Source organism: Thunnus maccoyii, chromosome 1, assembly GCF_910596095.1.
Source record: "Thunnus maccoyii chromosome 1, fThuMac1.1, whole genome shotgun sequence".
NCBI lineage: Eukaryota > Metazoa > Chordata > Actinopteri > Scombriformes > Scombridae > Thunnus > Thunnus maccoyii.
This window is the reverse complement of record NC_056533.1, coordinates 10062187-10079397: the sequence shown is the minus strand read 5'-3', so window position 1 is coordinate 10079397 and position 17211 is coordinate 10062187. Positions and strand designations below refer to the sequence as shown.

The 17211-nt window shown below is 42.6% G+C and overlaps 1 protein-coding gene across 1 annotated transcript in view; it reads right to left on the bottom strand.

Annotated features, from left to right (window-relative positions):
- Positions 1–211: 211 nt before the first annotated feature.
- LOC121906481 (tyrosine-protein kinase CSK) overlaps positions 212–17211 on the bottom strand; it is a 47606-nt gene continuing 30606 nt past the window's right edge. Inside the window, exons 3-13 of the mRNA XM_042425380.1 lie at positions 15969–16082; positions 13982–14094; positions 10595–10814; positions 6466–6559; positions 5250–5315; positions 5032–5131; positions 4796–4886; positions 4401–4474; positions 3461–3656; positions 2010–2096; positions 212–1675 (exon numbers count right to left, since the gene is read on the bottom strand). Of these exons, the coding sequence (XP_042281314.1) occupies positions 1493–1675; positions 2010–2096; positions 3461–3656; positions 4401–4474; positions 4796–4886; positions 5032–5131; positions 5250–5315; positions 6466–6559; positions 10595–10814; positions 13982–14094; positions 15969–16082 (1338 nt within the window). The 3' untranslated portion in view covers positions 212–1492. The remainder of the gene's footprint in view (positions 1676–2009; positions 2097–3460; positions 3657–4400; positions 4475–4795; positions 4887–5031; positions 5132–5249; positions 5316–6465; positions 6560–10594; positions 10815–13981; positions 14095–15968; positions 16083–17211) is intronic.

The window sequence follows — 17211 nt, the reverse complement described above, 5'->3', positions numbered from 1 at the left end:
TCCACATGCACGCATGATGTCAGAAGACCTTTATGTTAACCAGTGTGTGTCAGACTCCCTCTCACACGCATAGATAGATGCATGCATGCATGCAGGGGGAGGTGCTTTTATGACTAACACTAACACACACTCACTCTCTCTCTTCTCTCTTTCACACACACACACACGCACACACACATACAGATATAATGATGCAGGTGTGTCCACACTATTCAGATGGAATGATTTATTCATAATCATGATAGCATAATAAAACAATGAACATTGAAAGCACTGACAGTTGAACCCAAGGCCTCTCACACACAGCATGCACCACCCCGACCCCAGCGTTCACAGAGACAGTGAACATTCCTAACGCCAGAGACTCCTGGCTTCTGAAAGTCGTCCTTTTTTTTTTTATTCTCTGCCCCAGTCAGTTTTTCCTTGTTCTTTTTTTTTTTTTAATCCTTTAAATATATTTTGATATAAAAACAAGCCCACGTATGATGAATCAACCATGTTTGTGAACTGCCTCTCCCCCTTGTGTTATTGTCCTGCCCCCCCACCGCTCCTCCGAGCTGTCTTGTTAGGAGGACGAACATGATACTGGCCCCCAAATCCTCCCTCTTCCTGTTCGCGCTCTCTTTATGGATTCGTGAAAGAAAAACCCAGTCTGATGGGGAGGTGGGGGAGACAGCACTAAAAAAAAAAACAACAAAAAAAACAAAACGGTTTGATAAATTCCCTGAAAAAAAAGAAAGCAATAAAAAACATTTCTTTAAAAAAAGTAATTAAAAAAAAAAATCAAACCACAACAGTCCATTTGAAAGAAGTGCTGGAGGGAAGTCTGGAGCTCTGTAGACTGGAGGCACTTTGGCACAGAGCGAAGGCCCCACACCTGACACCACGTCGAGGGGAGGGAGAGAAGGAAAGGAGGGATAGAGGGAAGGATGGAATGACAGAGAGCTGGGCTGAAAGGCATGCAGAGCCACAAGGTGATACAGAGATCCAGGAATGATGAGGGGCGGGGGAGGAAGAAAGAGCACCTGACAAACGTGGAGGAAAAGGCCAGCCTCCCCTCTAGTTAATGCCGTGTTCAGGAGAGGAGGAGGAGGAGGAGGAGGGGAGGAAAATAAAAAAGAAAGAAAGGATCTTGGACCAGGAGAAAGAAAAGACAGAGAGAGCGGGTGAGCAGCGGCAGGTGTAGAAGGAGGAAAGAGCAGTGGCCCATCGAGAGAAGAGGAAACTGTCTGGCAAAAGCTATACAACACAAACAGGAAAACAGTCCTTGTATGGAACCAGAGGAAGGCTGGCGGGCGTCTGAGGTCCGGGGAGGGGGGGGGGGCACAAAATGGCAGTCCCACAGGTCAACAGGCTGCAGGCAGGAGGAAGGTGCTGTGGTCCCTCTTCTCCTCCTCCTCCTTCTCCTCCTACTTTACAGCTGTGCTGGGCTGCGTCTCACTTCCTCCTCTTCCCTGTACACCCCCTCTCCCCCCCCCTTTGCACATCCTCTTCACAGGTAGAGCTCCTTGGCTCTGATATGCTGCAGCTTCTCCCTCAGCATGCGGAAGGAGGGCCGCACCACAGGGTCCAGGGTCCAGCACTGCTTCATCAGGTCGTACACCACGGGCGGGCAGCCGTCTGGGGCGTCCATCTTGTACCCCTTCTCTACCCGGGGCACCACCTCTTTCAATGGCTGGGGAGGAGGAGGAGAGACACAAAGCATCAGCATCAAGATGTGAGCGTTTTCTATTCTTCAAATACAACAAATGTATAAATATGTAGAGGAAAATGTAACAAGCATGCAGAAGTAATTAACTTTACAATTCACAGTACATAATGTCTCAGCAGTCTCATGGCATAAATCTCATTATCTTGAAGTTAACACTGAAGGTGTGAGACATTTCACTGATCTTGTACAAGAAATAAATAAGTAAATTGATCCTTGTCCCAGCAATGAAGCCTGCCATCTGCTGGTGCTCCCTGGACCTTTAGTGAGCCACAGAAACCTGTGGTGCTCAGGTACTTACAATTCTAGGGTAAGGCACGCGGCCAAAGGAGTAGATCTCCCAAAGTAGGATGCCATAACTCCAGACGTCCGACTTAGTGGAAAACCTCTGTTGGACAAAAAAGAAGAAGATGATCCTAAATTTAAACTAATTCAACAAAAAGCATTCAGAGAGCAGATCAGTTTTTTTTGGGCAGCCTTTATCCATCCACAGCATGCCCTGTCTTCTTACTATGTGATGGACTACTCTTGTTCAATGAAGCTGTCACTATTTATACCTGAAGTTTATACCTGATTGTATTGTCCACTCACACTCTACTGTATATCTATTATTGGTCATTTAGCCACCTTGTGGTTGCAATGTTTTCTATGTTTTCATTAATTAATGTATGTGATTTGTCTTTTTTTTGTCTGTTACCTGTCTGTACTTTGCTGTATTGATAATTATGATTGTATTTATTTTGTCAGCCATTCTCTGTTGTTATATAGTCATTATGATATATGTGGGGACCCCCTCGAAAGCGAGATGGTACATCTCAAGGGGTTTATCCCAACTTGAATCAAAATTGGGTCTTGGTTGTTTGTCTAGTGCAAGATCAGAGGCTCAAGTAACCAAACATGTGAATATTGTTTGACACAATAACCAAAATTTTGTCAGTAATAATATTGTTGCTTGAGATGTGATGTGTAAAGCCAGTTAAAACTGAATTTCAGCAGAGGCTACAGATGGATTCCAGTCACGTTACATGAGATGGTTGAAGCAAAAGTTTGGGAACTATGCTAATTGACTTTCTTACTAAGAGTTTGATGAGAAAAGTGATACCATTCTCGTCTGTGCGCTAAATATGAAGCTGCAGCAAGCAGTCGGTTAGCTTAGCTTAGCTTAGCATAAAGACTGGAAACAGGAGGGAAACGGCAAGCATGACTCTCTCTAATGTTCAAAAATAAAATGATGTATTTCGTTTGTTTAATCCTTACACAAACATGAGTTTACATGCCTTGACCATGTCTGATCACAGTGACTTCCTGGAGTCATGTCATCATTATTAAGCTAGCCGTTTACTCCCCTTTTCAAAACCTTATGCTAAGCTAAGCCATTCAAATCGCAGCTCTCGCTCCCTGGTTAACACACAGAGTTCAGAGTGGTATTGATCTTCTCTGCAAGAGAGAGAATAATCACATTTCCCAAAATGTCAAACTGTTGCTTTAACAAAACAGGCCCAAAAAGCTATTAGCTAAAAGTTGTTGAAACTTTTCTATATGACACACACTTTGCTTTTTCTTTGCTATTGGGATGTCACAGCAGTGTCAAACTTTTTAACACTACTGCCGTAAGCTTTTAATGAAAAATCATCCCTACTACATACTTTAAACCACACCTTACCGTTACTCAAGTTTAAGTGACAACAAATGACAAGAAAGCAACAACACATCAACCCAGGTTTGCTACCTGTCCATCTCTCCTCCTCTCACCTTCTCTCTTAGTGCTTCGGGAGAGGTCCATTTGACAGGCAGCTTGGCAGTGTCCTGTATGGAGGAGGCCTCCTTGGTGAGACCGAAGTCGCTGACCTTGGCGATGTTATCGTCGGACACCAGCACGTTACGAGCTGCCAGGTCTCTGTGGACGAAGTTGTTGGCCTCCAGGTACTCCATGGCTTCGCACACATCACTGAGTGACACAGTGAGACAGCAGACATGATGAGTGACGACTGGATGACTGAGATAATTGAACTGTCAGAATCTGATAACAGCCTACAGGTGTGCAGCTACGCCCTAATCTGTGTGGACATATCTGTGGCCGTGGTCACAACGTTCATCATCCACTCTTGCCAGAATGCATCAAGCGACGGCTACAGTGCAGCTATAATTAAAGTAAAAAGATGGTGAGGGAAAAACTAACCCAGACACTGCTTTAAAATCTTGCAAGACAAACAAGTATTTTCAAGTTCAGTATTTATTTGTTTTATGTTTATGTAGCTGAAATCTATTCCCTCACACTTCTCTGACAAGTTTGTTGCTAAGAATTTATCAGAATATACTTGTGAAGCATGTGTTTATGACCACTGATCCAAGTGTTTATACTTATTTAATAACTGTATTAATTATTTATTTGTGTTGGATTACAGCATCAGGCAAATGACTGTTAAATTAAAAGTAAATGAAAAATTTAGAGGCACTTGACTTGCAGATAAAGCAGCCTTTTATCAAGGAAAACAACCCCGTGATGTTGCTTGTGTAAACAAACGGTTCTTTTATGTTCCTATTCAAGTGCTGTGACTGTTCTTTTGAAATACAATTCAGATCCTGACAGCTAGAGAGCGGCTTTTAGCTCTAGACCCCGAGTTGTGCTGATTAAACATCTGTCATTTCTACAAATCTAATTAGTACTTGAACAGACATGAAGAGGACTCACAGTGAGAACTTGAGTAAGCAGTCCCCACCGAGCACGGTCCGTCCTCGAGAGCGCAGGTAGTCCACTAAGCTGCCCTGTGAGATAGTTGAGGTTATTAATACAATATTTGGAGCAAACTTTTACTTCAAAAGCACCTTACAGCACCCTCCAGCGAAGGCTCCAGCAAAGAACAAATCCTTGACCCTGAGAGTTGGTGAACCGCATGGGACCACCTTTTGTTACACATATGTAAAACTTTTTACAGCACGTTCAGTTTCAAACGGTGAGGCAGCTGCAAACAGGAAAGGGCGGCAAACGGCTTTGTCATTGGAAATATTATGTCTTTTCTATGACATTTGTTTGTCTTAGGAGTTTTCCATTAGAGGAAACGAGGGAAACTCAACAGTATGACTCACCTTAGCCATGTACTCTGTGACAATGTAGAGACTGCCCCTCTCCTCCACAATTACCCCTAACAACTGTACCAGGTTGTTGTGCCTCAGTTGCCTGCACAAAGAGACAAATCCAGTGTGTCATACAGGAGAACATCAAGGTTAATTAGAACATCTCAAGGTGTGATGACATATTGAGGTATAAAAGACAACTTCTCCCTTGTGTCCTCAATGTAATAACATTTGTTGTTGTATCTTACGTCATGACGGAGGCCTCGGCGATGAAAGCCTGCGCTGTGGCGTCATTTTTGATACACTTGACTGCCACCTTGGTCCCTCTGTAGTCTCCTACCATCACATCTGATAAGGACACGGACAGTGTGAAGTTTTAGTGAGATATCCAAGACAAACTCTGGTCAACTGAGATTCTCTGATGAATGAAATTAAATGATGCAGAGATCATTAATCAGTTCCTCACCTCCAAACTCCCCCTTGCCAATGGTCTGCAGGAGTTTCAGCTCCTTTCTGTTCAAGGCCCAGCCGCCTGTCAGGAGAGGACAGATGATACTTAGCGGTCTTCACAGCCAAAAGTATAAAATCATCTGACTATCATTATATGAGTCTAACGCCTTGATTCCATCAGGCACTTCTGCGTCGTGCTCCGGCTGCGACGTTGTTTTGTTCCGTCCTCCGCATGGCGTCATACCCCACCGGGAGTATTTCAGAAGTGGAGTGTTTTGCTCCAGTAGCGCCAGAGAGCAGAGAGCCACCTCTCTAACTGGAGAGGAAGCCAGGGACTGGAGCAGCCATGGCACCAATGCTGTCATATAAAATCTTGTGATTTTCCACTTCTAAGATGAACCTCTCGTCATCCATGGTGACATATATCCTCTGACCAGCTGACTTCTGGCCTAGTGCCACCGGTTATAACGTAATGTTGATGTGTGCAGCTTGACGCAGCTTCCCTCAAAAATAGACTAGGTGCATATGTTTAGCGGAGTGGAGTGGACAGCCGTTTCTGAAAAGTGCCGCGTTTGAGCCGGAACGCGACGCAGACGCATCCGGTGGAATCAAACCGTAATAAAACTGTGCAACACACAGGGGAAAACATGCATTAGAAATGGCAATAAATAACTGACATTTAGTGTTATTATGACAATAAATGTGTAAGTAGTAAGTAAAAGGCAGAAAACATCAAAGAACTACTGAACTATTCAGCAAATGTATTAAAATATTCATTAGAGTTTGACATTCATAGCAGTGATCATCTTGTCACGGAGAATGATCAATCTTTCATTTTGGAGGAAAAGTGTTGATTTATTCTAAATTTTATCTTTTCTCATTTTTCAGGCGGAAGAATTAGCCGTGTCAGATGGGTACAAGGAGAGGAATGAAGAGAGACAAAAGTGGAGGAAGATTCAGATTGACCTTACGAGCCGGTGAAGCCCGGCAGTCGTCCCCAGACACAGAAAGATTAATTACCCTCTGTTGATTAATGCTATTAGGACCGGGATGATGGCAGAGCGTTGCAGGAGATGCAGGCTTTGTCTGATTAATGTGTGTGTTTGTGTGTGTTGTAGACTTTATGTTTGTGAGCTTAGCGTGACAGGACACACACAAATGCTCAATAATGTCCCTGTGTGCAGTGGTGCCAGTGTCCCTGTAGAGCAGTGTAATGAGCTCGGTGTCCTTACTCCTGGAGAACTCGTCTTGTGCTGCCACTGTTCCCTCCATCAACTTGGGTTTAATCAGCCTGGTGCAAAGGCCATCGGCATCTTTGGTGTAATGCTGGGGGCAGAGAATTAAACACACACATTTCAATACATGGGGAGAAAAGTCAGTTTTGTTTTAAAGTTGGAAAAATGATGATTATCCTGGTCCTCATGTTTTGTAACGAGTTAGGAGTCGACTAAATATCTTTGGATTGTGGACTGTTGATTTAACAAAACAAGACATCTGAAGACGTCAACTTGTGCTACAAGAATTTATAACGGATATCTTTCTCTATTTTCAGACATTTTTACAGACAATATTATCAATAGAGAAAATAATTGGCAGATTACTTGATAATGAAAATAATCATTAGTTACAGCCCTACAAAAGTGTGGATGATGTTTGCAGCAACACTCTAGAGAAGAACCTGATGCAACATGAAGGCACATTAAGCAGTGTTTGTCTCCACCAAACATCTTACTGGCATACATTACATCAACTTATTTGAGCCATGTGCTCCTTTTTTTTTTTATCAGCTCCATGCCAAAGGGGAAGTATAAGTTAAAATCAAGTTTAACTTTTTTGTAAATTGTTAAAATGATACAGCATTCTTATGATTTAAAAAAAAAACAAACATGTCCGCAGCATCAGTGCACAAGCCCAACTGTTTCCAATATATGTATCTATATATCTAAAGAGACAGCATTGAGATCATTCAAATTGCACAGAGTTTCTTCAAGGTCAAAACTTTAGAGAAAGATCTTCTTTCAAGATTATATGCAGAGTCTGACAATGATCTGATCTGATATGGATGGTGAGAAAAACAACTTCTACTTTACCACAACCATGAGTAGAACAAACACAAGTAAGCCAATGCTTCTGCAAAGAAATCGCACAGCAGCAGCGGTGACAAGATCATGCATATGGGATTAGGGAGCCGGAGAGACTGACAGTATGTGTAGGGCATCTGCTAACAGCTGTGAAGTAGCTTCCCTGCTGGGAGAAGTGGAGATGGGAATAATATATTGTGGGAACCAGCGGCAGAGGAGGAGTGTGTGGGTGTGAGAGAGGTCAATGCATTATTAGACCCCACACCCCGAGAAACACAAACCCCAAACTCGTCAATAAATGCTCATCATCATGAAATTAGGTTGGACATCAGCAATAACCATGTTTGGTGATATTCTAAAGAGAGGATGGAAATGAGTCTTTTCGCTGGTTAGTTTGATAGACAGAAATAGAAACATGTGAGACAAACAGGTTCGGTGATTTCCTGACAGACACTTACGGTCACATAAGACATCAAACATCTGTTTAACCACTAGATTAATAAAACAGCAAAAGAGGAAGCTCATCTACCGACAAAACCAATGTTATGAAACTGCAGCATGACAAATTGACCACAGGCTGTATGTTACTGTGAGAACCACCAGGGGGCAGCACAGTGAAGGAAGGGCCAGCGCCTTTTTCATTCAGCACTGACACTGACAAATGAAGCCACACAGTAGCACAATCACAACCACACCACATAGTAAACACATGTATACAAACACACATTTGCTTCGGCATCAATCAGTGATGTGGTTGTATCGTTTGCTCTTAAATCTGCAGTGTTTTCTATATCATCTCTTGCAATATAATGTATATTTGTATATATTCTAATTCATCTGTCTTATCTTTCTCTTCTCTCCTTATTTAAAATTATAAATATATTGTAATTGGAACTTAAGCTTGAAGAAGCCAAATTTGGCTGCGTACCTATTTTGCTGTGCACGTGACAATAAAAGCTCTCGAGAATCTTGTAAGATATAGAAAAATCTGAATGCTGCAAAATTGGTCCTGCTCTGCTAACGATGAATTGTGTAACACATTACAATGGACTGAATGCAGCAAAGTGTATTTTAAGTACACAATGGTAGTGCATGAATCACGATCTTGCCATATATAATTAATGCTGAAGGGTCTAATCACTGGGTAAAAATGGGCTGACAATACTTTCATTGTGCTGTTACACCCTTGTAAATACTATAAGCAGCTATCTTTGTTGACCTGTATCACTGCAAACATGTGACTGACATGTATAACATCACGGTGGATGTAGTGATTGAAAGAAAGGAGTGGCATTTGCACCACAGTGCGTCTGAACAGGCTCGAGTCTGTATGTATTTATATATATAGTGTGTACAGGTATATGATGTGTTTGTCTATGTGCGCTGATATATATATACAGCCTATGTGAAGCCTGCTGTGACAGGCTAATGGGAGCAAGGGAACAGTGAAAAACACACAAGAATGTGAGGAATCCTCTCATAGGCTATTAGTGAGAGGGAAAGAGAGAGAGAAGACACAGGGGAATGCAGACAGGGGAGAGGATAAAGATGCAGAGAAATTGAAAGACAGAAAGGCAGGGAGGGGAAGCAGAGAATGGGAGACAGCGGAGGGTGGAAGGAAGAGGTTGAGATGGATAACAAAGAGAGGAGGAGTGAAAGCAATATGCCAGGTATACACGAGGGAGCACAACAAGAGAGAAAAGAGAGGGAGGGAGGGAGGGAGGGAGGGAGGGAGGGAGGTGGAGAGAGGAAGTGGAGGCAGAACCACCAAGCCTGGAGGGTGTGAACGAGAGAGAGAGAGAGAGAGAGAGGGAGAGAGAGAGAGACAGAGAGAGAGAGAGAGAGAGAGAGAGAGAAGGATAGAGAGATAGAGATTGTGGGTGGCTGATAACATGAATGCACAGGGAATCTAGATGGTCTCGGTGCCAGCTGGCACATTCCTGTCGTCCACTTCCAACGCCCCGCGAGGCAAAGAGATGAGGTCCAATTAAAAGTGTGATAGCCGCCAATCCAGCGCTTCTCTTTATCTAAGAGGATGAAAGGCCTCTCTCTCTCTCTCTCTCTCTCCCTTTCTCTCTCTCTCTCTGCCATCATGTCTCCTGTCTTCCCCTCCCCATACACTGTCCTTCCTCTGAACCAGCTTTCTGATAACAGTCAGGGAGTGAGAGGATCAGACAGCTTTTTGAAGAAAGTGTACTTGAAGGAGATTTTTAGGGAAACTCCACAGAGACACTGAATATGTGTGTGTGTGTGTGTGTGTGTGTGTGTGTGTGTGTGTGGGGAGGGGGTCTTTGTGTTTATGGAGTTATGTAATCATACTTCTGCATGATGAATCACAATACTCATTTTTTACTAATTGTTAATAGTGGCATGAGGCTTATAAGATAAACTCCATTTTATATTCATAATTTCTTAAATACAGGAATATGGGAATATGATTTAAACTTTTATTCTTAACTTCACTTAGACCTACATATATTTTTTCTCAAAAAAAATCATAATGATTACTTAAGTTTACGGGCATACAGTTAAATAATCTGAAATGCCATGTTAGTCTCAATGCTAAGTAACTATTTAATCACTAAAGAATAAAACAAAACAGACTCTAATGGCATTATTCTGCTGTCTGATGGACAGACAGCTACAATATTTGGATGTAAGAAATTAAAACAGTAGTGATACAAGAGGGAATTTTGACTACATAAACATGACCTGAAACAAAGTGAGAAACAACACATTCTCATAAGATTAAAATGAGATAATTCCCACATAATCTTTTACAATTAACTTTTTAGGACAGAAATCTACAAGTAATGAAGTCGACTGTTTGTAAGTGTAGATTGAAGACAAGAACTACACCCTCAATATACCCTTCCTGAATAAACTTCAATGTGAAATAAACTGTGTGGAAACCATATTGGCAGCCACATGAAATCACTGCCCTGCATCACTGACTGACAGGAGGGAGGAAGTACTGTACCTACTGGAACAACATGAGTGACATCTATGGACAGAATCAAAGGTTTCATTTTCTTACAAACAACTCTCTTTACAGGCTCTCTCTGTGGTGCAGCTCAACACTTTGTGCCTTACAGTTCTCACTGTTATTAAGTTTTAAGAGATGCCGACCAATTGGCACAGATAATGAGTGACCAATTATCCTTTTCAGCTGCCAGACTGAAAGCCAAGGGTATTATGGGTATCAAGGGTATTGTGTAAAAAAAAAAAAAAAAAAAATGCAGGAGCCAAAATGACAGCTATGTTCTACATGGTTCCTCACCTCCACCAGCTGCATGAGGTTCTCAAAGTACTCCTCCTCGTCGATGGTGAGCTTGCCGTTGTGGTAGATGATGCGGTAGTGCTCCACCTTGCCGTCGCAGCTGACGCACAAAGTGTAGTCGCCGGGGTAGTTGGTGCTCTCCCTCACCAGGAACAAACCCGTCTCCGGAGGGTAGAGGAGCCGCTCGGCCTGCTCCCGAGTTATCTTCCCATGAAACCAGCTGGAGGGAGGGAAGGGAAAGAAGGACAAGAGGGGGAAATGGAAGCAAAAGGGAGGAATAAAAAATAGAGAAAGTGTGAGAAAAAGACAAGACGTGGGAGAAATAATAATACTATAACAATAATACAACTCGTGCCAGTTCTTGCCAGTTCACATCCTCATCTCTTTGTCATTGCTAACAGAATCAGATAGGCCTAAATCCCTCAACAGATCACACAGCTTTTTATTTTCACTATACTCATTTTGCTCATTTGCAACATTAATCAGAAAGAAGGATGCACTTCCACAAAACACGGCCTGCAGCCCTCCTCTGAAATGAGAACTGAAAAACATGAGTGGGGCGGTAATGGGAAGCCGGGAGCAGCACTTCCAGTCTGTTCAGCCTGAGCGGTGCAGGGGCGTGTCCGTCTAGCCTCAAGGAGTCAGTGAGAAAGTACCTGAACCCAAACAACAGGAAACATGGTCCTCGCAAACACACACATGCAAGCACACACAAGAAGCCTGGGGCAGAGTCGGAAACTGACACACAGGCACGGCAATAACAGGAAAATGCAAAAACTGCTCAGATGAGGTGGTTAGTAGGACAGAGCCAAGTCACCCGAGGATGGACTGTCTGCTCAACACACACTGGAGTAAAACAAGAAGAAGAAAAAAAAAATCAACACGCTTCTACTTAGCTAAAAAGCTGTTGAGAGTTCTACTGGTTTTAACGTGCTCAGGGAATAAATAAAGCTCTTGCTTCCTGATTTAGAAGCTGGCTGTATAACCCTGCTTTACCCTCACCATATGGCCTGGTGACTATATCTATAGGCTACTAATGGATGGATTAGACAGCTGCATTACGCTGTCATCTACATCTACTGATCATTTCAAATCTCCTCTATCCTTACACATATATACAGTACATTTCTCACTGACATGTTTCTTAGACAGCAAATAACAGATTGCTACTTATAATCTGTACATGTCAAACTGTAATGTAGCTTAGTTTTCTCAATGAAAACAGCTGGACTAGGACAAAAGCTGAGCCCCCGTCTCAAGGTTGCAGAATTCTGATATCGCTTCAATCTATAGATCTGCGGTCTTGAGCTCTAACACACTACTATCCCAGCAACCTCAACCACAAAACAGCGGACTGTATCCCATTGATTTATGTCACTCCTAGTGTGAAAGGTCGTATTAGCCACAGTTGCGCCCCACAGGGTCTCTCCATCAGCCTTGGCCGGTGAACTGGTGGCAATCAACGGCTATAATTGATTTAGCCTGTTTCCCGTGGCTGCCTCCGTCACTCCCTCCTCCTCCTCCTCCTCCTCCTCCTCCTCCTCCTCCTCCTCCTCTTCGTCCTCCGCCTCCTCAGACAGCAGAGGCCCTTGTGGCAAAGCAGCTTAATACGGGTTGAGTTGATTAGATCAGTGCAGGCAGCTTCTCCGATGGACAGCAGCTCCTTAACTCCCACTAATCCGAGAGCAGGCGCCAAGCGTGGACGGTCCAGAGAAACACAGAGAGCCTTGCTGGACGCACACTAGCTGTTCTGTCCACAGAAATTAACTGCTGTGCTGTCTCATACATTACATCATACTGACAAAAAGTCCAAAAACTGTGGTAAACAACTTGGTGGGACAACAGGGAGGGAGGAAGTTAGGCAGCAGGGTTGAACACCCTGGGTTTCTTTGTGGTGGTGCTGTTGTGTGGAGCAGATATCTGCCACATGGGGGCAGCAGAGAGAGTGAGCTGATATATGGCAGTGAGGGAGGAGAGGACTGTATTTACTCCTGAGTATCAATCGGTCAGCATGAGTGTGGGGACAGAAGAACACAGCTGAGCCCTTATGTAACCCAGGGAGGGAGAGGTCTTCTCTGAGACATCTGTTAGTCATTTATAATGAAATCAACAAGTCCCTCCGGGTTACAACTAATGGCTCTAGAGGACCGGCTCCTGATGACTTGAGTATTTTGAAAAACATATTTATCTATGCAGTGATCAAATTTTGATCAGTTTCAAACTGGTCACTAGTCACTGGAAGTCTACACAGTCTTCACACTGAAATCAAAGTAAAATGATCAAAAGTGTTAAGCTTCAGGTTGCTTTCACCAAAGAAAAATCACTGAGAAATTTGAAAAAAAAAAAAAAAAAAGAGACTTTTGAATGGACTACAAGAATAAGTACAATGAACAATGAACAGCCAATGTGAGAATTTACCATCTCTAGTTAAATCTAATCAGAGCTACAGCAAAGTTGCTGCTAGTGTTGAAGTTCAGTAATTCATGCTGTTCATGGTGTGTTTGCAAAGCCCTCACAGTTGCATTAAGACTAATTTGAGGTTCCCATTGGGCCTCTTTAGGGCGCGCGCGCACACACACACATTGACACACACACATACAACAACATGCCAGAGCTGGATGACCCAAGTTCAGAATGGTGTGGACACGCAGTATGAGTGGAGGCAAAGGGAGAGGGTCAAAGCTTTCAGCAGCAGTTGATGAAGTGAAACACAGAGGGTCAAAAGTCCATTTAAATGCTTCCTGCCAACAAACAGTGTCATACCAACGACTGTTGTGAGTTACATATGCACTGGTGAACAAAAGACTGCCATGCGTATGACCGCCTAAAGGTTTGATCCATGGGCTGATCTCTGTATTTAGAGTGAGAGTACACCCCCTTTATCACATACAGATTTCCTAGATTTTAGAGGGCGAGTCTTCTTATAATCCTCAAGTTCAAATACTCGTTAATTATCATTTGCAGTGTAAACACAAAAGCTTTGGCGGCTTTCAGATGATGATACTGAAGCAGCCTGTATGCTCTCGGCTTTCCTGTCTTGTTTCATTTGCATATGCCTCTCGTTATGTTTTCCTCTTTTTGAAACAGCGGCTGTTTCAAAGAGCCTGATTCAAATGTAGTGCGCAGCTGGTGCTGGCCTCTGTGGCAGCCAGACAGCGACAAGAGAAGACGCAGTAAAAAACCAAAAGACTGTTCGGGTTGGAATTTCCATCTTTTGATGCTTCGCCTGACTTTTGAAGTAAACACTACATTTTCCCTCACTGCAGGGAACAGAAGTGAGGGGGGGGTGGTGGGGTTCAACGACTTGTTCACAGACCTATGAAAGAAGGGGAGCATTTGTGACGATGATGATGTTGAAGCACAAACATATTCCCCTCTGGTACTTACGGCATAAGACTGAGTTTCCCTCCTGACTTGACTCCTTCCCTTTTCTGGACATAGTTTGCTGGGATGGTGCCCTCTCTGCCCACTGTGTTCCTCGCTCTGTACCAGTTGGGATCCTGAAACAGGTCAACACATGACAACAAAACCTTCACAATGGTGTCAATAATTGAAGCGTGCTACCATTTTCACAAACATTGAAGTCATTTTTTTTAAGTGAGGAGCATTCCTGTCCCTCATGTATCACTCTGAATTCACTGAGTTGGTGGCAGTGGTGATGCGGTGCAGCAGAAACCTAGTGAAAATACTCTGCACATACTGGAAATCCACTTGAACACCATTGGTTTAATCAGCTATTTGTTGGAATAAGTTGTTGCAGGCTGTGAGGGCTGCTGTATGTCTGAAGCAACAACAGAGTGCTGCTGTAAAGGAAACTCACTGACTGAGGCTACAAAGCTGTTTGATGGAATCATGTTCACCAGCAGCTCATGTACGTTGTTCTCTTGTTTGTTTTGTACCAACATTTAGTATAAATGCTAGTACCATAGCTGCTTTGACTGATATTAGCATGTCTGTTAGGGATACACACAAATATCCACATATTATCTGTATCAGCCGATAAAAATATCAGCATCAGTGGGAAGTGGGAAGAAGCAGCGGGTCTGTCGGGCAGCTGAGTGAAGTGGAGCCTACTAAGGAAGCAACGGGGTCAAAAGGGTGAAACAGTCCGAGGAGGAGCTGCTATGCTGGGCTGCACAGACAGGAAACGCCTCGGCTGACAGGATGTACCACTCTGTTTATAAAACGTCTTCTTTTTGGTTTATAACGGCGGTTGGCAACCAGTGGATTAGGTGCATTACCGCCACCCTCTGCTCCAGAGTGTGGACCAGAGATTAAATCCTACACATTAATCCTGTCTGTCTAATAAACTCAAAGAAAACTCTACTGCTCCACCCACTTGGGAGGTTTATTAAAGTTTTAATGCTGAGCTCCTGAACTCCAGTCTTCCTAAATTCTTCCTTCATATATTGTCTTTCTTGATCATGCTTAGTACAATCTATGCTTGCATGCACAATAGTCTCCTCAGCCAGGTAGAAAAAAATCAGTGCATAAATCAGTATCAGCATCAGCAATCGGCCAAAATAAGTTGAAAAATATCAACATACTGGATATTGGCAAAAAATCCAATATTGTGCATCCCTAATGTCTGTTATATTAATTTATTAGCATGTCAGCATTAGTATTCCACTTGAAGTATGAACTACTAGTTTTGGCTCATAGTTTAGCTTGAAATGAAATACAAAAACTAAAAATATCAATCTTATACTTAAGACAGGAGTCATATATTAATATAGATACTGTAACCCAAATAAAACATGATGCATTGCTTTCTGTTATTAGTGTTGTTGCTCAAACAATTTGGTGTATGAAATTGCTGCATTGGCCATTTCGAGCCAGAAGAATAAGCTCCCTTTCAGCCTATAGTCATTAATATAAGTTGTTTTTGAGACATCGACAAAAATGTTAAATATCAATAACATAGTAGAGACAAATTTAGCTGTGTTTGGTGTTGACAGTGAGTGTTGAGGTGGGTTTTGGGATGGCAGAAATAGAATTGAGCCTTCTGGAGGTGTCATGGTCTTATTTAATTTAGATGAAGTGGTTTGGAGGAAAGGTGCTGCTTGTGTGACAGTCTTGTAGATTTAAGGTGACATTGTTGTATCCTGTATTCCCACTGCCCTTTTTAAAAAAAAACAACAAAAAAAACAACTGAACTGTTGACTGTACACTTTGTTGATTGCAAAGTTCCAGTATTCAGTACATGATCAGTCACTGGGGAAACTAAAACTGAAACATATAATTATATATAATTAACAGTGCAACCTCACAAACACATAAATTAAAAAGCCTTTAAACAATTAACTCGTTACTCATTCCTTGAATAGTAATCATCTGGTCAGGATTGCAGATTTGGTACAACGTGCTTCCTTACCCTGGTTACCCCGATAATGGTAAGTACATCTCCTTTACAGAAGGGCAGGTCCTGTTCATTGGCCGTCTGGAAGTTATACTTGGCTACACACTCTGTGCCAGTCGACCATGGTGCCTACATCACAAAGGACAGAGAGGAACCAATATTAATCACAATACTGTAACACAGTTTAGCATGAGGAGCTGAGTTTGGGCTAGTTGTTTTTGATCTGCCAGTTACAACACACAGCTATGGAGCCAAAATTAGAGTTAAACAGGCACAAGGGGGAAAGTTAATGGAAGTAACTAAAAACAATTAGTGAGAAAATTAGGAATGACACAGAAACAGTGCAGATAGGTAACACTGAATGAGCAATAGCACATCCCAGTGGGGTGATGAACAGTGTGTAACTGAAGAATCCCCAACATTAGATAAAAAACACCGTCCACACAGCCAATCAAGCAAGAGGACGTGTATGGTCAGCGACATAAAACCCAGTAAAACCTCAAGAATTAAAGTCAGAAATGACACACCTTAAGATCAGCATCCGAATGCATATTCACATGACCTTTTATCATTTTTACACATACATATTTTTAATTGGTGAAAAAAAAAAAGACAATAGCCAGATAGCATTATTACCGCTAAAAACTTCAGCCTGCATTTTCAAAACACTTGTGATGAAATGGGGTGCACGCATAGTGGTGCAACACAGACTTTCTGCAAATTTATCACTCTGCAGTTGTACAAGAGTGTTTAAGTTACACCACTTCATAGTCAGAGATTAGCGCACCCCAAGGTGATAATGCGAATATTGGCAGAAGGTTGAGAAGTCTGTAGGGTACAAGGCACAGGCTAAAACAAAATAACAGGTGATATCTTAATAAAAATGCTTTTAATAACATAATCTAGCCCTCCATACTAAATAAAAACACTGCGTAAAAGTGAGGTGTTTTGTTAGGTTTTCCCCCTCATAACTGCCATATAGCCAGCATGTACACGCTGGCACTCGTCTATATGGACTTGTCCCTGCAGGCGACCTCTCTGAGGTAATTGACTGCCCTCTGTCCTATACCTGCTGGGACAAGCTCCAGACTCTCTGTGTACCCTTGAAATATACGTACAGTTTTGTGAAATGAATAACTGGAAAAATATCTCTCAACGCTATGCACACAAGTGGGATAACTTTTAGCTCCATCAGTCTTATTAGTTAAAGTCACAGTCCTGAATGTTAAGGTTGCTGACCTCAGGTAATTCCCAGCAT